Source organism: Panulirus ornatus, chromosome 18, assembly GCF_036320965.1.
Source record: "Panulirus ornatus isolate Po-2019 chromosome 18, ASM3632096v1, whole genome shotgun sequence".
Classification (NCBI taxonomy): domain Eukaryota; kingdom Metazoa; phylum Arthropoda; class Malacostraca; order Decapoda; family Palinuridae; genus Panulirus; species Panulirus ornatus.
In genome coordinates, this window is record NC_092241.1 from 9,772,069 (window position 1) to 9,798,428 (window position 26,360).

General features: G+C 39.5%; 1 protein-coding gene across 5 annotated transcripts in view; it reads left to right on the forward strand.

Moving 5' to 3' along the window:
- LOC139754995 (uncharacterized) overlaps window positions 1-22,542 on the forward strand; it is a 206,171-nt gene extending 183,629 nt beyond the window's left edge. For all 5 annotated transcript variants that reach the window (XM_071672896.1, XM_071672894.1, XM_071672895.1 and 2 more), the window contains 2 exons: window positions 5,548-9,076; window positions 18,695-22,542. In XM_071672896.1, coding sequence (XP_071528997.1) covers window positions 5,548-9,076; window positions 18,695-18,780 — 3,615 coding nt within the window. In that variant the 3' untranslated portion in view covers window positions 18,781-22,542. The remainder of the gene's footprint in view (window positions 1-5,547; window positions 9,077-18,694) is intronic.
- The last annotated feature ends 3,818 nt before the right edge of the window (window positions 22,543-26,360 follow it).

The following is a 26,360-nucleotide window of genomic DNA, read 5'->3' on the forward strand; positions in this document are numbered from 1 at the left end:
GTATGTTCAGGCCCCAATCGTGGTCAAAATCTTTTTCACTCCATCCTTCCACCTCCAATTTGGTCTCCCACTTCTCCTCATTCCCTCCACCTCTGACACATATGTCCTCTTTGTCAATCTTCCCTCACTCATATCCTCTTTGTCAATCTTTCCTTACTCATTCTCTCCATTTGACCAAACCATTTCAATACACCCTCTTCTGCTTTCTCAACCACACTCTTTTTATTACCACATATCTCTCTTACCTTTTCATTACATATTCAATCAGACCACCTCACACCACATATTGTCCTCAAACATTTCATTTCCAACACATCCACCCTCCTCTGCACAACCCTATCTGTAGCCCATGCCTCACAACTATATCACATTATTGGACCTACTATTTCTTCAAACATACCCATTTTTGCTCTCTGAGATAACATTCTCACCTTCCACACATTCTTCAATGCTCCCAGAACCTTTGCCCCCTCCCCCACCCTGTGACTCACTTCCGCTTTCATGGTTCCATCCGCTTCTAAATCCACTTCCAAATGTCTAAAACACTTTACTTCCTCCAGTTTTTCTCCATTCAAACTTACTTCCCTCAACCCTACTGAACCTAATGACCTTGCTCTTATTCAGATTTACTCTCAGCTTTCTTCTTACACACACTTTACCAAACTCAGTCACCAGATTCTGGAGTTTCTAACCTGAATCAGCCACCAGTGCTATATCATCAGCGAACAGCAATTAACTCATTTCCCAAGCATACTTGCCCCTCTCTCCAAAACTTGCATTCACCTCCCGGACAATCCCATCCACAAACAAATTAAACAACCATGGAGACATCACGCACCCCTTCCGCAAACCAACATTCACTGGGAACCAGTCTTTTCCCCCTCTTCCTGCTTGTACACATACCTTACATCCTTGATAAAAGCTTTTTACTGCTTCTAAAAGCTTATTTCCCACACCATATAATCTTAGTACCTTCCATCTCTATCTACTGTCTCATACGAGGAGAGATTGAGTGCAGAATGGAAAAAGGTGAGAGCAAATGACGTAAGGGGAGTGGGGGAGGAATGGGATGTATTTAGGGAAGCAGTGATGGCTTGCGCAGAAGATGCTTGTGGCATGAGAAAGGTGGGAGGTGGGCAGGTTAGAGTGGGTAGTGAGTGGTGGGATGAAGAAGCAAGATTGTTAGTGAAAGAGAAGAGAGAGGCATTTGGATGATTTTTGCTGGGAAATAGTGCAAATGACTGGGAGATGTATAAAAGAAAGAGTCAAGAGGTCAAGAGAAAAGTGCAAGAGGTGAAAAAGAGGGCAAATGAGAGTTGGGTTGAGAAAGTATCATTAAATTTTAGGGAGAATAAAAAGATGTTTTGGAAGGAGGTAAATAAAGTGCGTAAGACACGAGAACAAATGGGAACATCAGTGAAGGGGGCTAATGGGGAGGTAATAGCAAGTAGTGGTGAAGTGAGAAGATGGAGTGAGAATTTTGAATGTATGTTGAATGTGTTAGATGATAGAGTGGTAGATATAGGGTGTTTTGCTCTAGGTGGTATGCGAAGTGAGAGGGTCAGGGAGAATGATTTGGTAAACAGAGAAGAGGTAGTGAAAACTTTGTGGAAGATGAAAGCTGGCAAGGCAGCTGGTTTGGATGGTATTGCAGCAGAATTCATTAAAAGAGGGGATGACTGTGTTGTTGACTGGTTCGTGAGAATATTCATTGTATGTATAGTTCATGGTGAAGTGCACGAGGGTTGGCGGAATGCATGCATAGTGCCATAGTATAAAGGCGAAGGGGATGAAGGCGAGTGTTCAAATTACAGAGTTATAAGTTTGTTGAGTATTCCTGGGAAATTATATGAGAGGGTATTGATTGAGAGGGTGAAGGCATGTACAGAGTATCAGATTGGGGAAGAGCAGTGTGGTTTCAGAAGTGGTAGAGGATGTGTAGATCAGGTGTATGCTTTGAAGAATGTATGCGAGAAATACTTAGAAAAACAGATGGATTTGTATGGATTTATGGATCATATACTCACATATATACATGAACTTCCATACATGCACATATAACGTACATATACACTTCAACATATGCATACATATACATACAGATATATACATATATACACATGTACATATTCATACTTGCTTGCCTTCATGCATTCCTGGCACCATCCCACCCACAGGAAACAACATTTTGATATTTTATTATCTATTCTTTGGCTTTTATTACCATCTGCAGATTTTTAGGCTTGAAATTGGCAAGGTTCTTGAAGTATTCTAGGTCCATGTTTTGGGTCCATAGAGTCTTGATCTCCTGATTGAGGCAAGGGGATGATGCCATGTGCAGGAAGCAGCTTCCTGATTGTGCATTGTGAGTGCCAGTGCTCCTGTAAATCTCAAGTGTACCCATAAATTGGAATTAGAATTTACTCCTCCTCAGAAAGGTAAGAGCCAACCATCTTGAAGTACTTACTGGTGGAAGAAGAAAAGTATCCAGAAAAGAGATTTCCAAAATGAAGTGGCAGCCTGGAAGAGTAAAGCCTAAACCACACTAAAGTGGGTTGCTGATGCTCACACAGTTAGAAACACTAGTGTCAGTGATCTAATGCACGATGTTTTCCCCCTGAGAGCATCATATGCTTGTAACCACAATATACCTCAGCCATATATCATCTTCAGAAATATATGGGAGGCAGACAATGTGTTTTTTTGGACAGTGGAATGTACAATTAATACTATAAATAAAAACAGAAAATAACACTTTGAATCCCGATGCTGTCTTCTCTTCATAGGAAATTAATGTTCTCAAAGGCATACTCATCCAAAGTGATCCAGTTTTGTCCATGGTGGAAATAGAAATCTGCTGATGGGAACATTTTCATGAGTTTGGTATTTGATCCATGTACACTACTTTTGTTGCAGTATCTCTGTAATTGTTTCAGAAGTGGTAGAGGATATGTGGATCAGGTGTTTGCTTTGAAGAATGTATGTAAGAAATACTTAGAAAAACAAATGGATTTGTATGTAGAAATATATGGATCTGAAGAAGGCATCTGATAGAGTTGATAGAGATGCTCTGTGGAAGGTATTGAGAGTATATGGTGAGGAAGGTAAGTTGCTAGAAGTAGTGAAAAGATTTTATTGAGGATGTAAGGCATGTGTACCAGTAGGAAGAGAGGAAAGTGATTGGTTCTTGGTGAATGTCGGTTTGCGGCAGCGGTGCATGATGTTTCCATGGTTGTATAATTTGTTTATGGATGGGGGTTGTTAGGGAGGTGAGTGCAAGAGTTTTGGAGAGAGGGGCAAGTATGCAGTTTATTGTGGATGAGAGAGCTTGGGAAGTGAGTCAGTTGTTGTTCACTGATGATAAAGCACTGGTGGCTGATTTGGGTGTGAAACTGCAGAAGCTGGTGACTGAGTTTAGTAAAGTGTGTGAAGAAGAAAGCTAAGAGTAAATGTGAATAAGAGCAAGGTCAGTAGGGTTGAGGGACAAGTCAATTGGGAGGTAAGTTTGAATGGAGAAAAACTGGAGGAAGTGAAGTGTTTTTTTTAGATATCTGGGAGTGGATTTGGCAGCGGATGGAACCATGGAAGTGTAAGTGAGTGACAGGGTGGGGGAGGGGGCAAAAGTTCTAGGAGCATTGAAGAATGTGTGGAAGGCGAGATTATTATCTCGGAAAGCAAAAATGGGTATGCTTGGTGCATTATACATGACAGCTAGAGACTGAGTGTGAACGAATGTGGCCTTTGTTGTCTTTTCCTAGCACTACCCCGCACACGTGCAGGGGAGGGGGGTGTCATTTCATGTGTGGCGGGGTGGCGACGGGAATTTATAAAGGCAGGAAGTATGAATTATGTACATGTGTTTATTTGTATATGTCTGTGTATGAATATAGGTATGTATATGTGCGTGTGTGGACGTGCATGTATATACATGTGTATCTGGATGGATTGGGCAGTTCTTTCTACTGTTTCCTTGCGCTACCTTCGTAAGGTGGGAGACGGTGACAAAGTATTATAAATGTATATGATAATAAACATCTCTGTAATTGAGCTTTAGGAATATGAGATCTTAGGTGCACTGATTAATGTACCACTCTTGGCACTATCCTTGATATTCTCTGCATTGTTGCTTACAGTCCATAAAGTAGATTCACTAAGTCCAGTCGCTTCTCATAGCATTTGAGCTCAACCATCTTAACCTTTATGATGATGGTCTTACACTGATTAGCTCCACATGTACTGGGAAACTTAAAAGACACCTTGGTGGTGTGATGCAAGGGGCTAAACACATGCAATGTACAGTATACTATGGCATAAAATACTATAGCACTCCATGACTATAGATTGTATCCTGCACTGGCATCGCCACACCACTATGCTGTGGTTTCATTGATGATTGCATTAACCCAAACTTGAGCCCTGTAAATTAAAAGAATATGTAAATGGACAATGCAAGTTGTTCTAAAAATGGTGTAAATCAAATCCACATAAATCGAGAGGTCCTTGTAGTCCATTCAATCAACTCATTTTTTCAGTTTTTATTATTTTAATGCACCTTATTTTTCTCTCAGCAAGACCTTTATATCAACTCTACCTTTCCTCTGACCATCCTCATTTAACCTTGCTGTCAGAATTGTAAACTCACACACTGCTTCCAGTTCTACATCATGCAGATATTATACTGATCCTGCATACATTTCAAAAACTAGTCTAAAGAAGCACAATTTGTATGGAAATTCTTGTTTCAGTTTTAGACACTGGATATGGGTAGAGGATGTAAATGAATGATTGGGAAGCAGAATGTACCTCATCTGCCTCATAGAGTTTTAATTGAGAAAGGAGTTAATGATGATATAGCCAGATAGGTGCTTGTGTGTAATGATACTCAAATGAAAGTTGCATGTGTACTTGCTGTTATAAATATATGTTTTAGAATGCTTGTATTGTAAGAAAAACCAAATTACTGGATAGAAGTCTGTATTGTATTTCTTTGATGATATTAAGATGTTTCACTCTCCCATTGATATTAAATTGTGATTGCCTGCTTTCAGTATGAAAACATTTTTTATTAATTGTTTGTACATTCATATATGTTAACTTTGTCAGGTAAAAGAAGATTAGTTTTGAATTATAAATCCTTTCTGTCTTTAGGTACTTTACACCTGAATGATATACAGTTGCCATCACACGCTTCCCGTTTACTGCACATTACATTTCTAGGCTGAAAGCATCAACTTATTTAACATGAAAGCTTTTCATTGCATTGCAGGCAGGAGAAAGCATTTCCTACTTGGGTTGGGGAAGGGTAGCTGCTAGTAAGCCACTGCAAGTGCAACTTCTGTTCTTGAGACTTGTAGTCAACTTTACTGCAGAATAAAGAGTTTAGTTTGTTAATTATCAAAGTAGGTAGCCACTTAGTTTAGTTCTAGTGACTTAATGATATGTATTCACATTTCTAATTAGAGGCACGTCACAGATTTACACTTTTTAAACGATTAAGAAAAGTCTGACCTTATAGTTGATGAATGATATATATTTTATATCTTCCAGGCCAACAAAGAAAAGGACATTGTAAACATTAAAGAGACTCCAGGATTTCGTGGTGACCAGGATCTTGATGATATTCTTAAATACCTAGGAGCTGAAGAAGATTCTTCAAATGTTAAAAACAAGAAGAAACACAAAGGGAAGAAAGATGACTATAGGGAGGAAAAGGAAGGCCCAAAAAAGAAAAATAAAAATTCAGAAAAGTTATGTGAGGATATTGTTAGTGAGAAATGTAAAAGTGAGGATGGTCGGTGTAAACAAAGTGAAGAGAGTAGTGTTGTTGTGAGTGAATTGCCTCGAGATAATAATAGGAGAAACAAAGAAAAGGAAGAAGAGAAGAAAGCAAATAATAATAAGAAAAATAAAAGTGATGCAAAGAAAAATAAGAAAGGTTCTGGCAATTTGCGTGAATCTAGCAGTGTTGAAGACCTTGTGTCAAAGAGTAAACAAAGTGACAGTGTGCATGACATACGTAAGCAGGTAACTGTAGATGATGGGGATATGTCACTCAGTGTTTTAAATGCATATCACAATAATAAGAAAGTTGATAAGGTGAATAACTTATTATCAGATGGACTTTACACAAAAGAATCAGAAATAATAGATGTAGCAAATGACAATGAGGTTGAGTTACGTCAGATGACTTCGGAATTCAAAGCTGAATTTTATAATGCTGGAGAAGCATTCCAAACTGCTGATGTCCTTGACTTTGAAGTTGTAAGCAATAGGAAAAGGAGTAAACGATATAGAAATGGTTCTCAGACAGTATCTCAGAGTTTGAAGTGTGGGGGCTCAGACAGGCTTAGTGGCAGCAATAATGGAAATGTGTATGGTGATGAAGGATTACGTTATCCTCGATTCTGTCAGGTTAAGTCAAACCAGAGGTCAGGTGGAGGGTATGAGCGACCTCACATAAATTTTGTGGAAGGACCACGTACAGCACATGATAACTCATTCTTGGCACAGTGGTCACAGTTGGGTGTAGGTGACAGGTATGGAGGAGAGCGTTACACAGCTACTACTACAAGTGCTCCCCACAGTGAGGATTCAGGTTCTGATGGGGATGATTCTGTACACTCCATGCCTCTTCCTTCCATAACACCCCGACCTGATGTCCGTAAACCTCCACCCTCCTCAGACTCAACACCTCAAGCCTCTTATGCAAACATTGCAAAACTTGCTGCTTCAGCCAACCGAACGCAAATGAAGCGAATATCACCCTCAACCAGTCAACCAGGGGCTGTTGTTCTTAAGGAGTTGGAAGGAGAACCCACCTTTAATGAAAATGTAGAGCAGTTGGACCCGAAGTTGCCAACATTGAGTGAATCTCGTCCCACAAATATTTTAGATGACAATTTTCCATCTTTAGCTGAAAGTTTAGGTGGCATTGGACCCCCTAGTGCTGCATCCTCTATGAAATTAAGTGAATCACGGACCAACCACTTAAGTGATAGTCTAGTGATGAATCCTGCAAATCCTTGTGTAGTGCATAAAATTGATCAGTTAAAAGAAATGTCTGTTGTCACTGAGAACAACATTGAGCTGAAAGAAACTGTAGACTGTGTTTTGTTACCCACAGTGGTTGATAATGCTGACAGTATAACAAATGAAAAGGGACCTATCAAGAATCAGAATGAAGTTATTCCAAACCCTTCACTGCAGCCTCAGCAGCATCAACAAACATTAGTTCAACATCAAGAACAATCTCATTTGAATCAGATATCACAGCCAAATCCAAATATACAGCAGCAGCCACTTCCACTGTTGCCACAGCAGCATCACCATCATCATCATCATCATCAGCTGCACAATCCACAGCACCATTACCAGCATACTAAACAGCAACACCAGAATGTGCACTATCAGCAGAATACTCATCACCACCAGTATAATCCATCTCAGCAACAGTCAGTACAACATAGTCAACGACAAAATCCACATCCAAGTCAAAACCACTCATACCATCCCCAGCAGAATCATCCACAACAGTCAAATCAACAACTAAAACATACCCAGCAGTTGCCCCATCAGCCCCAGTCTTTTTCACAACCTCCTCCATCACTCCAGCAGCAGCCCCAGCAAACAACACATCCACAGCATTCAAAACAGCATAATCAGAGTCCACAACCACAGCACAGTTTGCAGTCTCAGTCAATTCCTCATCCCTCTGTAAATGCACTTCTACAACCTATCTCACATTCCCAACAGAATTCACATCCTCAGCCAATGCCACATTCCCAGTCTGGTTTGCAGTCCCAGCAGTGTCCACATTTACAGCAGAACTCAAATTCCCAACAAAATCCCCATATGCAAAACCCACATCCCTTACAAAATCCACACACACATCAAAACCCACATCCCCAACAAAATCCACATTTACATCAAAACCCACATCCCCAACAAAATCCAATTTCTCAACAAAGTCCACATTTTCAAAACTCACTTCCCCAGCAAAACCTTCATTTGCAACAAAACCCCCATTCACAGCAAAATCCTCATTCTCATCAGAACCCACATTCACAACAAAACCTGCACTCGCAGCAGAATCCACACTCACAGCAAAACCCTCATTTGCAGCAAAATCCACACCCCAAACAAAATCCTCATTCACAACAAAATCCTCACCCACAGTCACATCCACATCAGCCAAGCTCAAATCCACAGCAGATTTCATATCCCCAACAAATTTCACCTCACCAACAAAGTTTACACACTCAGCCAAATCCACATTCCCAGCCAAAGCAGTATCCACAACAGAGTTCAGTTACCCAGACAAATCCACAGCCTCAGCAGAGCCCACTGCCTCAGCAGAGCACACAACCCCAGCAAAGCCCACAACCCCAGCCAAGTCCACAGCCCCAACCAAGTCCACAGCCCCAACCAAGTCCACAGCCCCAACCAAGTCCACAGCCCCAACCAAGTCCACAGCCCCAGCATAGCCCACTGCCCCAGCTAAGCCCACAGCCCCAGCAGAGCCAACAACCTCAGCAAAGCCCACAACCTCAGCAAAGTCCACAACCCCAAGAAAACCCACAATCCCAACAAAACCCACATCATGAGCAGAATTCACATCTTGAACAAAACTTGCTACCAGATCCATCCTCTGTTCATTTACTAAGCAGTGCTAATGGGTTGTCAGTGGGGGATGCTAGTGAGGACAAGCATTTGCCTGGCAGCAAGGGCCAGAGTAAACAGACCAAGAATGGGTCTCTGGCACTCGCTGTACAGTCTGGTGATACTAGTCGTATGAAAAAACTGGAGCCTGCTGTTGTATTTACAGACAATGCCAAGTTCAATCACAGTGTCAGTGGAATTGAATTTGGGTTTGATGAATCCATTGTGACAAGTGATAATGATGTGAATAGGAGTGAAAATTTTGTGTTAGATAGTGAAGACAGTAACTGTAATATTAATAACAACCACTTTAAGAACAATCTTACTGTGACTAAAGACTTTAGTAAATGGTTCAAAGCGCCCAAGAATGACAGGATTAGCTACAACTATGAAGAACTCATTAGACATGTTTCTAAAGGTAAATTGCATTCATATTGTCTGTATGATGTATTTACTCGTAGGTGCTTATAACTTTTTTCTTAGAGAGATATTTGAACCCTTATTGATGGTAATTTTGAGTACAAGGTCATATTTGGTTTTACAGTATTTATTCATTGCTCTTACAGCATTGCTAAAGCAGGTGGTAGCTAACATTTTTGTAGGTAAAAGAAAGATCAGTTAGTTATTGCTCAAGAAATTGATGGTTTGATTTTACAGTTGTTTACATGATGGAGTTATTTTTAAGAATTTTCAGAATTAGTGAGCAGGTAAGATGGCTGTAAATTTAAGCTTTACTGATAGTTATACCATAAATAGAGTTGTCAGTATTATACCTCTCCTTGCAGCTGCAGCATTTTTCAAAAATATATGATGCCCCATGTTGACTTTTAGTGATAGGTAAGATTTTAATTGGTCATGTGCAATATCTTGACTTCCTCTTTTAATGTGCTGATTGCAGGTAAACTGGTTGACATTTTTTTTGGTAAAAGGATCTCGTGACCCTTTTGGGACATTTCAGTGTTGGAAATGGTATCTCCTACATGGAGGAAATCAGTAAAATTTGAAATTATTAAAAAAAAAGCAAAGCAAGGTAGTGCCAGGAAGCAAATGAAGAATGGCTCATCCACACACACACATATATTTGTTTACGTATTTATTATACTTTGTCGCTGTCTCCTGCATTAGCAAGGTAGCACAAGGAAACAGACGAAAGAATGGCCCAACACACCCACATACACATGTATATACATACACATCCACACACGCACATATACATACCTATACATTTCCATGGTTTACCCCAGACGCTTCACATGACCTGGTTCAATCCATTGACAGCACGTCAACCCTGGTATACCACATCGTTCCAGTGCACTCTATTCCTTGCACGCCTTTCACCCTCCTGCATGCTCAGGCCCTGATCACTCAAAATCTTTTTCACTCCATCTTTCCACCTCCAATTTGGTCTCCCACTTCTCCTCGTTCCCTCCACCTCTGACACATGTATCCTCTTTGTAAATCTTTCCCCACTCATTTTCTCCATGTGACCAAACCATTTCAAAACACCCTCTTTTGCTTTCTCAACCACTTTTTTTATTACCACACATCTCTCTTACCCTTTCATTACTTACTCGATCAAACCACCTCACACCACATATAGTCCTCAAACATCTCATTTCCAGCACATCCATATATATTTGTTATTCTTTATTTATTATACTTTGCTGCTGTCTCCCTCGTTAGTGAGTTAGCGCAAGGAAACAGACAAAAGAATGGCCCAACCCACCCACATACACACAGTCATTTCAGTAATTTTAGTCATTACACGTCCACACGCAAATATACATACCTATACATTTCAACATATACATATGTATACATACACAGACATATACATATATACACATGTACATAATATGTATACATACACAGACATATACATTTATACACATGTACATAATTCATACTTGCTGCCTTTATTCATTCCCATTGCCACCCTTCCACACATGAAATGATAACCTCCTCCTCCCCCACATGCGCGCAAGGTAGCGCTATGAAAAGACAACAAAGCCCACATTCGTTCACACTCAGTCTCTAGCTGTCATGTATAATGCACCAAAACCACAGCTCCCTTTCCACATCCAGGTCCCCCAAAACTTTCCATGGTTTACCCCAGATGCTTCACATGCCCTGGTTCAGTCCATTGACGGCATGTCAACCCTGGTATACCACATCGTACCATTTTACTCTATTCCTTGCACACCTTCCTTCCTCCAGCATGTTCAGGCCCCGATCGCTCAAAATCTTTTTCACTCCATCTTCCCACCTCCAATTTGGTCTCCCACTTCTCCTCATTCCCTCCACCTCTGACACATATTTCCTCTTTGTCAGTCTTTCCTCTCTCATTCTCTCCATGTGACTAAACCATTTCGAAACACCCTCTTCTGCTCTCTCAACCACACTCTTTTTATTACCACACATCTCTCTTACCTTTTCATTATTTACTTGATCAAACCACCTCACACCACATATTGTCCTCAAACGTTTCATTTCCAACACATCCACCCTCCTCCACACAACTCTATCTATAGCCCATGCCTCGCAACCATATAACATTGTTGGAACCACTATTCCTTCAAACATACCCATTTTTGCTTTCGGAGATAATGTTCTCACCTTCTACACATTTTTCATTGCTCCCAGAACTTTCGCCCCCTCCCCCACCCTGTGACTCACTTCCGCTTCCATGGTTCCATATGCTGCCAAATCCACTCCCAGATATCCAAAACATTTCACTTCCTCCAGTTTTTCTCCTTTCAAACTTACCTCCCAATTGACTTGTCCCTCAACCCTGCTGTACCTAATAACCTTGCTCTTATTCACATTTACTCTCAGCTTTCTTCTTTCACTCTCTTTACCAAGCTCAGTCACCAGCTTCTGCAGTTTCTCACCTGAATAAGCCCTCTCATCCACAACAGTGCATACTTGCCCCTCTCTCCAGAACTCTTGCATTCTTCTCCCCAACTACCCCATCCATAAACAAATGGAGACATCACGCACCCCAGCCGCGAACCGACATTCACTGAGAACCAATCACTCTCCTCTCTTCCTGCTCGTACACATGCCTTACATCCTTGATTAAAACTTTTCACTGCTTTTAACAACTTGCCTCCCACACCATATATTCTTAATACCTTCCACAGTCTCTATCAGTCTCTATCATCTCTATCTCTATCATATGCCTTCTCCAGATCCATAAATGTTACATACAAATCCATATGCTTTTCTAAGTATTTCTCACATACATTCTTCAAAGCAAACATCCGATCCACACATCCTCTACCACTTCTGAAACCACACTGCTCTTCCCCAATCTGATGCTCTGTACATGCCTTTACCCTCACAATCAATACCTTCCCATATAGTTTCCCAGGAATACTCAACAAACTTATACCTCAGTAATTTGAGCACTCACCTTTATCCCTTTTGGTGTGAGGTGGTTTGATCAAGTAAGTAATGAAAGGGTAAGAGAAATGTGATGATAAAGAGTTTGGTTGAGAGTAGTGAAGAGGGTTTGCTGAAATGATTTGGACATGAGAGAGTGATAAAGGTTGATAAAGAGGATATATCTTTCAGAAGGGCAGGGAACAAGGAGAACATGGAGACCAAATTGGAGATGGGAAGATGGAGTGAAACAGATTTTGAGTGATTGGGTCCTGAAAATGCAGTAGGGTGAAATACATGTACAAGATAGAGTGAGTTGGAATGATGCTGTTTCTGGGAAGATGGAGTGAAACAGATTTTGAGTGATTGGGTCCTGAAATTCAGTAGGATGAAAGTTGTGTCCAGGATAGAGTGAAGTGGGATGATGCTGTTACACATTGGTTGATGTGCTGTTCAGTGATTGAATTAGGGCTTGTGAAGCATTCAGTGAAAACCAGGGAAAGGTCTGTGGAGCCTGGTTTTGTATAGGGAGCTGTGGTTTTGAAGCAATACCAATTACAGCAAGAGAATGTATGTGAGCTGGTACAGCCTTTCTTTGTCTGTTTCTGACCTTACCTCACAAGTGTGGAAATGGCGATCAAGTATGAAAAAAATGTTAGAATATTAGAATTTGATAGCGCTTCCTAAGCAGGATTGAGGGGATGGAACATGTGGACTATCTTGAAACGCTGAAGTGCAACTGTTTGATATAAAGAGAAAAAGAGAAAGATATATGATAATGTGTGTATGGCAACAAATTGAAGGTAACAGTGAAAATGTGTTAAACCTGAAAACCTCTCAACAGGGAATATACCGAGTACTTAAGTCATCAAGAATACCATGGATCATCAGATTAAAGTATACAAAAATATACGACACCCCAACCAGGAATTTAGAACAATTATTCATTGCCAGGAGAAATAAAATAATCATGCATGGAACAACTACAGCATTGTTTAAAAGAGTACCTGACATGGTTCAAATCAGTCCCAGATGAATCAAGAATAGAACATTTTATAATGGAGGTGTCAGCTAAGAAGAACAGACTTATTCTTGAAATAGGACATGGGCTGAGCTCCTTGTACTAACCCCATCATTTTGGCAAAGTCTCATTGTAAATATATGGATGAGAACTCTTTCCCTCTCTAGAGAAGGGAGAACCAAATTTAGACAAGGAGGTTTAGCAATATATGTCTGAAATAGTTTTGAAGGAAAACGGGTAATGAAGATGAGTTACAGTAGATGTGAACTAATTATAATGAAGATCCCAGCCATAAACACATTAGATTTAGTGTCATATAGACCACCAAAACTTAGACAGAATGACTATAAGTATTTTAAAGGATTTTAAGGAAACATTGAAGGGATAGAATAACTTGTCCTGATAATAATAAGGACTGATGAATTTTAATTTCCATTGATTGAATGGCAGGAAAGAGAAGCAGATTATGATGCACATACAGCCATAAAAGAAGAATTAATGGATCATCAGATGAAATGGAACAGCTGCAAAGACTAATTGCTTTATGTGAATCATTCAACTGTGTGTAGTTAAAGAACCAACAAATGAGATATAGCAACATGATTGATCTTATGCTTTTGCAAGTGACTTTGCACTGTTTTCAGATAGAGAAGTACATGATTCGTCTGTCAGATCATATCATAGAAATCATTACAGTGTATGAAATAGAAGTGAATGATTATGAACGTGATGCTACGACCACAGAAAATGACAGTGGGTTGTGATACAGATCATCACCACGACAAAAGATAGGAAGAATATTCTAAGCACAAAATGGAATGAGATTTGTAGAGAGAATAACTTAGTGACAAACAAAGAGATACTATGTGAGATTATGCCAAATACCTATGAGAAAATAACAAAGAAAAGGAAAGTACTTTTTCTGAGACAGAAAACTATATGTATTAAAGGAAGGCGAGGATGATGAAGAAAAGGAGCAACAAAAGAAACAAAGATAAGGAAATTGGATGAGAAAGTAAAGAATTTTGATGTAGAAGTAATGAAATGCAGGAAAGTTATGCAAAATCAAGAAAGGATTCCAAAGTTACTCTTCACACACGAATAAATCAAAACAGAGATTGGACCATTTAACTCATTCACTGTGAACCTGCTGTAGATATAAGATACCCTTGTGTGTGGAGGGACTTAAGTAGAATAATTGGCTATTTATTTCATATTTTGACTTTAAAAATTGGTAGAGTATTTATCCCAGAGTAAGACAGAAAACAGGTTCCGGTAGCTCCCCTGGCCATCTTGTGGAAGGGGCAAAGTTTTCTTGTGTGCAAGGGTAATTCCCTTTAGCACTGCCAGATGCATGAACATGTGTTTTCTCTCTCTGCTTTTATTTTTTTCCCCTATATATATTTGGTATTTAATGTTTGCATTAGCACAATTAATTTGTCCTTATATCCTTTTTTTGTGAGTACATATCACCATTGATACTTATTCAAATGATAGAGATTTATCTGGGAAAGTTATTTCTGATCACATTTTCTTCTACTCTCTTATGTAAATCTTAATTGTCTGTCTGCATATTCTTTTAATTTCTTATGCAAATCTTAGTTGTCTGTCTGGTATTTTCTTTTATATAGGATGAGTGACTCCATAGAGACAAGGTATGTTTGCCGGAAAAGATATGGGAAAAAGCTGAAATAATTTCAAAACTATTGTACAATCTTTCCATCTGGCAACTTTTGGAGGACTTGCAGTTATAAGTTATTTGTTTGTTTATTTTCTTTCTCGTGTGTCTTTGTATAAGTTTGATTTTTTCATTAGATACAAGTGTATATATTTCACTTTTGACTATTTGGACAGGCACTACCAGCTGATCAGCATCTGTTTTCATCATCTGTGTGAGTTGTCGGGATAAGTTTCAGAGCTGTCGCTGTCATGTTTCATTTTTCTCTTGTGTCTCCTTCACTTTCTAGTTCCTCAGGTTCAGCAGTCTTTTCATCCAAGGTATCAACCATTCCTACAGTATATACACCCTGGGCTTTAGATAGGCTGGCAATGGTCATAGATGGTCCAGCTGCAAGTGGATATCATACTCTCTCTTTTGATGTTTTGATGGTTGCTGATACATACCCTCAAAAACAGTTGGTATTGGTTTCATGTGCTGCTATTCCTTAATACTGTCCCCTTTTTTCTCTCCATCAGTATCTCAGAAACTGAAATTAAGAGGGTGTTGCTTTAGTCAATGCAAGTTATTTGAGGTGTTGCTGTTGCAATGCCTGATGGTTCAGGAAACATGTATTCAGATGGGCTTAGGTCTTTGTGCATACTTAAGGTAGGTCTAGGTCATGCTATCAGCCCTGTCACCTCCTTGGTTAGTTTTGTTTGGATTACTTCTATGAGTTGCTTGGAAAGTGGAGAGGACATGAAATGGGGTATTGCCAAACATTAGTAAATTTTGGCCGTATGGAATGTTAATTTTATTTCATATCCCAGAAGAGAGAGGCATTTGGACGATTTTTGCAGGGAAAAAATGCAGTTGAGTGGGAGATGTATAAAAGAAAGAGACAGGAGGTCAAGAGAAAGGTGCAAGAGGTGAAAAAAAGGGCAAATGAGAGTTGGGGTGAGAGAGCATCATTAAATTTTAGGGAGAATAAAAAGATGTTCTGGAAGGAGGTAAATAAAGTGCGTAAGACAAGGGAGCAAATGGGAACTGCAGTGAAGGGCGCAAATGGGGAGGTGATAACAAGTAGTGGTGATGTGAGAAGGAGATGGAGTGAGTATTTTGAAGGTTTGTTGAATGTGTTTGATGATAGAGTGGCAGATATAGGGTGTTTTTGGTCGAGGTGGTGTGCAAAGTGAGAGGGTTAGGGAAAATGATTTGGTAAACAGAGAAGAGGTAGTAAAAGCTTTGCGGAAGATGAAAGCCGGCAAGGCAGCAGGTTTGGATGGTATTGCAGTGGAATTTATTAAAAAAGGGGGTGACTGTATTATTGACTGGTTGGTAAGGTTATTTAATGTATGTATGACTCATGGTGAGGTGCCTGAGGATTGGCGGAATGCGTGCATAGTGCCATTGTACAAAGGCAAAGGGGATAAGAGTGAGTGCTCAAATTACAGAGGTATAAGTTTGTTGAGTATTCCTGGTAAATTATATGGGAGGGTATTGAATGAGAGGGTGAAGGCATGTACAGAGCATCAGATTGGGGAAGAGCAGTGTGGTTTCAGAAGTGGTAGAGGATGTGTGGATCAGGTGTTTGCTTTGAAGAATGTATGTGAGAAATACTTAGAAAAGCAAATGGATTTGTATGTAGCATTTATGGATCTGGAGAAGGCATATGATAGAGTTGATAGAGATGCTCTGTGGAAGGTATTAAGAATATATGGTGTGGAAGGCAAGTTGTTAGAAGCAGTGAAAAGTTTTTATCGAGGATGTAAGGCATGTGTACGTGTAGGAAGAGAGGAAAGTGATTGGTTCTCAGTGAATGTAGGTTTGCGGCAGGGGTGTGTGATGTCTCCATGGTTGTTTAATTTGTTTATGGATGGGGTTGTTAGGGAGGTGAATGCAAGAGTTTTGGAAAGAGGGGCAAGTATGAAGTCTGTTGGGGATGAGAGAGCTTGGGAAGTGAGTCAGTTGTTGTTCGCTGATGATACAGTGCTGGTGGCTGATTCATGTGAGAAACTGCAGAAGCTGGTGACTGAGTTTGGTAAAGTGTGTGGAAGAAGAAAGTTAAGAGTAAATGTGAATAAGAGCAAGGTTATTAGGTACAGTAGGGTTGAGGGTCAAGTCAATTGGGAGGTGAGTTTGAATGGAGAAAAACTGGAGGAAGTGAAGTGTTTTAGATATCTGGGAGTGGATCTGGCAGCGGATGGAACCATGGAAGCGGAAGTGGATCATAGGGTGGGGGAGGGGGCGAAAATTCTGGGAGCCCTGAAGAATGTGTGGAAGTCGAAAACATTATCTCGGAAAGCAAAAATGGGTATGTTTGAAGGAATAGTGGTTCCAACAATGTTGTATGGTTGCGAGGCGTGGGCTATGGATAGAGTTGTGCGCAGGAGGATGGATGTGCTGGAAATGAGATGTTTGAGGACAATGTGTGGTGTGAGGTGGTTTGATCGAGTAAGTAACCTAAGGGTAAGAGAGATGTGTGGAAATAAAAAGAGCGTGGTTGAGAGAGCAGAAGAGGGTGTTTTGAAATGGTTTGGGCACATGGAGAGAATGAGTGAGGAAAGATTGACCAAGAGGATATATGTGTCGGAGGTGGAGGGAACGAGTAGAAGAGGGAGACCAAATTGGAGGTGGAAAGATGGAGTGAAAAAGATTTTGTGTGATTGGGGCCTGAACATGCAGGAGGGTGAGAGGAGGGCAAGGAATAGGGTGAGTTGGAGCGATGTGGTATACCGGGGTTGACGTGCTGTCAGTGGATTGAATCAAGGCATGTGAAGCGTCTGGGGTAAACCATGGAAAGCTGTGTAGGTATATATATTTGCGTGTGTGGACGTATGTATATACATGTGTATGGGGGTGGGTTGGGCCATTTCTTTCGTCTGTTTCCTTGCGCTACCTCGCAAACGCAGGAGACAGCGACAAAGCAAAAAAAAGAAAAAAAAAAAATCCCAGTTGCTAACTTATGATGTTTTGTGGTACTCTTGTAATGTTTTTTCCTCCCAAGTATCCAAAATGAAGCTCAATTATTCATCTGACTCAAAATCTTTGTGTGCATTTGAGCTAATTATCGTGGTGTTTTTTTTTTTTTTTTTTTTTTTTTTTTTTTTTTTTTTTTTTTTTTCCTGTTTAGGTGTGTATTGTTTTAAACCATTTCAAATAATATTCTTCCAGTCTCACTTTGCAATCAGTACTTAATGGCAGTACTTGTTGCAAGCAGGCCAGGTATTACTTTTCAATATAAAAAGATCGTGTTTCGGTAGTTTAACTTCAGTTGGTTTAGAGTCAGCATTCCATGTATATTCATTTAATCCTGCCCATATTTTTTGGTTGTAATTTCCTGGCATGGATAATTTTTTAATGTGATCAATAAACATCAAAAGATTTATGAACCCCAGCTGTAAATTGAAAACCAGTTACTCATTCTTCCTCTTTTTCCAGGACTGTCTCTGTAGGAACATGAAATAATGGTGTACTCGATAGTTTATTAGAGATGTATTTTTGTGACATACTTTCCCCCTTTTCTCATCATAATTTTCCAAAAGAAAGAGTGGAGAAGGGGCCAAGTGAGGATATTCCCTCAAAGGCTCGGTCCTCTGTTCTTAACGCTACCTCGCTAATGTAGGAAATGGCTAATATGTATGAAAAAAAGAATCCCCCTTTTCTTATTATATCATTAAGAGTATTAGACTTAAGATTGTAAGTGAACCTCATTTTGTTTTAATGTAATTAGGAATATGGAAGGAATAAAAATGTGTGGTTGAATTTTGAGAAAATAATTGTATATAGAGCAAGAGTAGACAATTGCCCAAGTACAGTGGGCATCTTTCTTTAATACCAATTTTTATATGTAGTAACCTGGGAAATAACATATGCAATATGTGTAGATTGTTATGCAAAAAAAGGGGTTGATAACGATTTGATATACAATTTCTTAATCATGAAAAGAAATTTTTACTTTTTTTTTTTTCCAGATTGGGAAGTGACGTTACGATTGATGGAAGAGGACCCTAAGAATATCCAGTATTGGAGAGCAGCTGGAAGCACAGAGGAAACGTAATTGGGTGTGCAATTTTGTGTGCCTTAGGGGCAGGGAAATGGACAACTAGGGAATGAGTACCCACAGAAGATAAAGGCTGTTTTGTCTTGCATTGGGTCCTGGATGCTTTTATAAAGGGACCTCTTTAACAAAATAAACAAATCCCAGATAAAGATAACATTTAATCTGTGACTGGAAAGGAATTTAAATGTAAGCATAAGTAGCAAAGGTTTGCACTAGTGTGGAAAGAACAATTGAATTTCCTTGTGCTCAAACTTGGCCTTTGCAAAGTGATATATGATTTACTGATGAGGAAGGATGTCTGCTATCTTGAAGCATGAGGACTTAAAGTGCAGACTCCAGTCTCAATATCTCAGGCCGCTTTGAACTGGAGGAACTTATGTTATATACAATATCTTGCTCCCAAAGAGGTCAAATTACTCTTGTGATCTCTGCTTATTAGTTTGTTATATCCTGCAAGAGAGAATAAATTCGTTAATATATATGAGAATGAGGGTGTCAAAGCATTTCACCACCTCAGGTGTTTAGTTAAGGAAAGTTATATATGATATATACTGAAGTGGTATTGATATATATATAAATATACACTTAACATTTGAAATTAAAGCAGTGCTTTTCAGAATGTGTGTGATTGAATGAGTTATGTACGTATACATTATAACAATTGGAGTTTCTGCAATACTTCTACAGAATATGAGATTAAAAAGTATTGTGTGGAACTTCAGATACAGTGATTAGTGTTGTGATGTTGTTATTCCTCTTCAAAGAAGAAGACTTCTTTGGAGCAGATTTTGTCTGGAGTGTATCCAGTTACTCTGTTGTCCAATTCAGAAACACTTAATTGGGATGTGAAAAACAAATAAAAAAGCAAAGAGTAATGTTTGGCTTTCGCTGCTCACAAAGACATTTGAAGATGCAAATGCACCGTGTTTTCCTGCATATTGTGATACTTAACACGCTGTGCTTGAGGTATGTACCTCCATAAAGTGTCTTTTACATCTTCTAGTCTCAAGAACTATTTTAGTGAAGTCCTAGCCAGAGGATGCAGCTCCTTTTGGTCCAAAGTTTAGGATGAAGATGAGGAAGACTCATGGGGTGAATTATGGCATCCCGTGGAGGCTGCTTAATTGAGTGTAGGAACCCCCATCAGAAGCTGGTCAATTAGGCAGTAGACCGGGTATTCTTCTTGGAATCCCCTCCAAGACTGCAGCAGTGGTGCCTCAGTGTACAAAGCCTAAATGGGTACTTTTGATGTTGCCATGTATTGTTAATAAAATTACTTATAGAGTATTTTGGTGTTTTTGTATAAGTACATACTTCAGAGTTAAATGAAAAATTTTTACATTCATTAGAACATTTGTTTTTGAGTTTCCTTCATTAATATTCATTACAAATTTCTCATTGTGGCAACACCATTCCAACATCCTTTCCCCAAGGCTAACCTGCAGTTGTGAAGTGGACAGAAAAATGGTTTGGTAGCAGCACTACTGTTGTGATAACATTCAAAGTCATGTGGTCAAAATAGTTGTCTGTGCAATTTGGTTACATTTAACTCCTACATGTATTACTCAAATGTAACCATTGGTAATTTCTAGCCTGGTATAGTGGTGTCTTATTAAGAATACTTTTGTTTGAATCCAGATCACTGAGTTAAAGCCTCACAAATCTTCCTCGTAAAGTTTTTGAATAAATCATCTTTTCACATAATGTTCGCTGCCAGACTTATCAGCTAGCTTCTCTACTGCCTGCATTTGCTGTGTGCACTTTTCCCAGATAGGTGTTAACTGGGCCCACTGTTGACATGTTATTTAGGCTGTGTTATTTTGTTGTGCAGAGTTGGAGTTCTGCAGTTATATGCTCTACTGTATGCCCCAAGAGAACTAAGTAGTTTTGTGTACCAGTGAATATCTAGTATCTTTGTAATGGTTATGTCAACTGTTGAGAATCAAAAAAATGTGTACTGTGCAGTGAAATATGTTACTGAAAAATAAACAGTCAAAAGGAGGAAAGATAAAAGTAGCTAACAGGTTTCTCAGTTGTGTGTATGTGCATGCATGTTTGCAGGCTCATTGCTCCAGATGGTTTCATGTAAAAATGCATAGTTCCAGATGCCAGTGTTTTTGATATATTTTTTTTCAAATCCCAACAAACACATTATGAGAGACTTATGTATGAAAAAAGTTTTCAATGGATCTCCTCTTGTGTAATGTGCATAAACCAAAGATTAATTGAACTAAGCTTTCCATTGATTGGTAGCTCTCAGCCATGCTCTCTGTGACGTGAAACTGCTCACAGACTATCTTTGGGAGGTATACTAAAGTAAGCAACACATGTTTATTTATGTATGCATAATTTTATATGCATCAGAAGTGCTTCACAGCATATGACAGCTAATAGGAAAGTGTGCCCAGTGGATTGTGTGAATGTGGTGTCACTGACACATTGCCATGAGTTTGCCTGCAATCCATTTAGGTCTTGATGTCTTTCGGGGATTAATGGTAATAGGGCTCTTGGAATAGCCCCATTTGACTGTGTTGTAGAACCCACCCGTTTTGATTTTTTTTTTTTTTTTTTTTTTTTTTTTTTTTTTTTTTTTTTTTTTTGTGACATTTTGAAGCACCATTTTAGTGCTTTTGAACTGTACCATATTTCTTTATGGGGGCTGCTGCTTACATTGCCTCCTAGGTTGGCTGCCCAGTTGAGCCTGTGCATATCTCAAGGATTATTTTCTTTTTCTCCATTATGGGCTATATTTTCATGGAGTAACTTGAGTTTTGCTTGTAATCAGCTTGAAGCTCTAGTTGATGTTATTGCCAGTTGTCATCGTAGATGGATATGTGATAAAACTGCTTCCTATTGGTAACATTGGCAAATACTTTTGTTACTTATTCTGATTCATTTAAGGTGCAGCATTTGAGAGTTGTACAGGCTCATCATTGCAGCTCTGAGCTGCCTTCTGTTGTTCTGATCAACGTACAAAGGCCTTATTTTCCCTTCATTTCAGTGCTCTTTGGAGGAAAGTCTACTTCACCATTCAAAATAATCACTCCTAACTGTAAACAGAATTTATGAACTGTAAACAGTACTGTCTCATCTTTGCTGTTGACTTACCATAAATCTCATTGCAATTCATTATTCTGTCACCTGGTGATTGTATCAAGCTAACATAGAAGTAACAGCTGCCATGATCAGGTAGTTGTGCCATGTATCACTAGACCTACCACATGCTGTTAGCAGGTAACCTCAGTAACTAAACATTTGCTCCTTTGTTAACAGCATCTGAGATCGCCACAGAATACAGTGTTGAGAATGGACCTAATTAATCTAGTCTGGTCAAGTCTTATATTATTGGCTTTGCCAGTACCGTCGGTATCGGGGAAGTATAGGTGTTGTCTTCCATCAAGGTCTATATGTGATATGAATTTAATTATTATGATGGAGAAAACTCCAAAAACTTGCATGGGTATGTACTTCAGCATTAATAGACAAAGAAAGATTGTTAATTTCCCATATACTTTTTTCTTTGCATGCATTTCTTTGGTATATCTTCAATTTAGGAAGACCCCAGTCAATTTCTTGTTCATTGCTATACTTGTAGGTGATTCACTGTATTCTGTAGGCGTTTCTCATGGTTATTCATTATTGAACTGAAGTGATTTTCCAAACATACAATGTGTGCAATGTTTCAAGGCAGTTGAAAAGACCAATGTATTCTGCAATAAAGTTTCACTGCAAACACTCGCAGACTGTAATGAACATAAATGATTGTTTATTTATCTCCTTTTCTTTTAGAAAATCAAGCCCATGCACTTTCCCATGCATAAACACTTGGTGGGTTAAACAAAAAATCAAAGTGTGAAGAGGAATATGATTTCACGTGGTGTACATGAAGAAATTAACAAGTAAGAACAACAGGAAGTATATGCCTTTGAGACTAATTAAGACATAAGAGTAGAACTGCATAATGCTGAGGTATTTCTGTGCATCACATTATTTATGTAATAGATGGTTAGATGATGCAACTTGCCTGAAAGTTTTGCAACTTTTAATGCAGACTTTAAGATTTAATCATATAATTTGGTAGCTGTCAAGTTATGATCTTGTATTTAAAGTTACTAATGTTTAGGTTAAAAATTGAATCATGCTTTTTTATTGCTTATTTTTGTAAGCTAGTTGTAGGAGATAAGTGATAAGGCCTTGATTGATTTTGGTGCAATGTGATTTGTGTGCCATCGTTAGTAGTACATTGAGGTGCTATATCGTCTGCAGAAAACCTCAAATTAATATATATTCCTGAGGATTATATGTGGCTTGACACCACATAAACAGTGCATTTTTCTTGAGGACTGATCTTATTATACAGAAATTTGGGGCACATGAAGAGGATGAGTGAGGGAGGCTGACAAAAAGGAACTGCACATGTTGTTATTCATTTATTTATTTATTATACTTTGCCGCTGTCTCCGGCGTAAGCAAGGTAGCGCAAAGAAACAGACGAAAGAATGGCCCAACCCACCCACATACACATGCATATACATACACGTCCACACACGCACATATACATACCTATTCATCTCAACATATACAAATATATACACACACAGACATACACACATATACACATGTACATGATTCATACTGTCTGCCCTTATTCATTCCCGTCGCCACCCCACCACACATGAAATAACAATCCCCTTCCCCTGCATGTGTGCAAGGTAGCGCTAGGAAAAGATAACAAAGGCCACATTCGCTCACATTCAGTCTCGAGCTGTCATGTATAATGCACCAAAACTACAGATCCCTTTCCATATCCAGGCCCCACAAAACTTTCCATGGTTTACCCCAAATGCTTCACATACCCTGGTTCAATCCATTGACAGCACGTCGACCCCGGTATATCACATCGTTCCAATTCACTCTATTCCTTGCACGCCTTTCACCCTCCTGCATATTCAGGCCTTGATCACAAAATCTTTTTCACTCCATCTTTCCACCTCCAATTTGGTCTCCCACTTCTCGTTCCCTCCACCTCTGACACATATATCGTCTTTGTCAATCTCTCCTCACTCATTCTCTCCATGTGACCAAACCATTTCAAAACACCCTCTTCTGGTCTCTCAACCTCACTCTTTTTATTACCACACATCCCTCTTACCCTTTCATTACTTACTCGATCAAACCACCTCACACCACATATTGTCCTTAAACATCTCATTTCCAGCACATCCACCCTCCTCTGCACAACTCTCTCTGTAGCCCACTCCTTGCAACCATATATCATTGTTGGAACAACTATTACTTCAAACATACCCATTTTTGCTTTCCAAGATAACGTTCTCGACTTCCACACATTCTTCAACGCTCCCAGAACTTTTCCCCCCCTCCCCCACCCTATGACTCACTTCCACTTCCATGGTTCCATCCTCTGCCAAGTCCACTCCCAGATATCTAAAACACTTTACTTCCTCCAGTTTTTCTCCATTCAAACTTACCTCCCAATTGACTTGTCCCTCATCCCCACTGTACCTAATAACCTTGCTCTTATTCACATTTACTCTCAGCTTTCTTCTTTCACGCACCTTACCAAACTCAGGCACCAGCTCCTGCAGTTTCTCACCCGAATCCGCCACCAACGCTGTATCATCAGCGAACAACAACTGACTCACTTCCCAAGCTCTCATCCACAACAGACTTCATACTTGCCCTCTTTCCAAAACTCTTGCATTCACCTTCCTAACAACCCCATCCATAAACAAATTAAACAACCATGGAGACATCACGCACCCCTGCCATAAACCAACATTCACTGAGAACCAATCACTTTTCTCTCTTCCTACCTGTGCACATGCCTTACATCCTTGATAAAAATTTTCACTGCTTCTAACAACTTGCCTTCCACACCATATATTGTTAATACCTTCCACAGAGCATCTCTATCAACTCTATCATACACCTTTTCTGGATCCATAAATGCTACATACAAATCCATTTGCTTTTCTAAGTATTTCTCACATACATTCTTCAAAGGAAACACCTGATCCTCACATCCTCTACCACTTCTGAAACCACACTGCTCTTCCCCAATCTGCTGCTCTGTACATGCCTTCACCCTCTCAATCAATACCCTCCCATGTAATTTCCCAGGAATACTCAACAGACTTGTACCTCTATAATTTGAGCACTCACTCTTATCCCCTTTGCCTTAGTACAATGGCACTATGCAAGCATTCTGCCAATCCTCAGGCACCTCACCATAAGTCTTACATACATTACATAACCTTACTAACCAGTCAACAATACAGTCACCCCCTTTTTTAATGAATTACACTGCATAACCATCCAAACCCGATGCCTTGCCGGCTTTCATCTTCTGCAAAGCTTTTACTACCTCTTCTCTGTTCACCAAATCATTCTCCCTAACCCTTTCACTTTGCACACCACCTCGACCAAAACACCTTATATCTACCACTCTGTCATCAAACACATTCAAGAAACCTTCAAAATACTCACTCCATCTCCTTCTCACATCACCACTACTTATCACCTCCCCTTAGCCCCCTTCACTAAAGTTCCCATTTGTTCCCTTGTCTTACGCACTTTATTTACCCCCTTCCAGAACATCTTTTTATTCTCCCTAAAATTTAATGATACTCTCTCACCCCAACTCTCATTTACCCTCTTTTTCACCTCTTGCACCTTTCTCTTGACCTTCTGCCTCTTTCTTTTATACATCTCCCATTTATTTGCATTATTTCCCTGCAAAAATCGTCCAAATGCCTCTCTCTTCTCTTTCACTAATAATCTTACTTCTTCATCCCACCAATCACTACCTTTTCTAATCTGCCCACTTCCCACGCTTCTCATGCCACAAACATATTTTGCGCAAGCCATCACTGCTTCCCTAAATACATCCCATTCCACCCCCACTCCCCTTATGTCCTTTGTTCTCACCCTTTTCCCTATATGTTGTATATATATATAATTTATTTTGCTTTGTCGCTGTCTCCCGCGTTAGCGAGGCAGCGCAAGGAAACAGACAAAAGAAATGGCCCAACCCACCCACATACACATGTATATACATACACGTCCACCCACGCAAATATGCATACATCTCAATGTACACATATATATACACACAGACATATACATATATACACATGTACATAATTCATACTGTCTGCATTTATTCATTCCCATTCCCATATATATTTCATGTGTTGCGTGTGGCAATGGGAATGAATAAAGGCAGACTATGAATTATGTACATGTGTATATATGCATATGTCTGTGTGTGTATATATATGTATACGTTGAGATGCATAGGTATGTATATTTGCGTGTGTGGACGTGTATGTATATACATGTGTATGTGGGTGGGTTGGGCCATTCTTTCGTCTGTTTCCTTGCACTACCTTGGTAATGCGGGAGACAGCGACAAAGCAAAATAAATAAAATGAAAATAAATATATGTATATATTTATATATTGTCTTTTCCTAGTGCTACCCCACGCACATATGGGGAGAAGGGGTTGTCATTTCTTGTGTGGCGGGGTGGCGATGGGAATGAATAAGGCTAGACA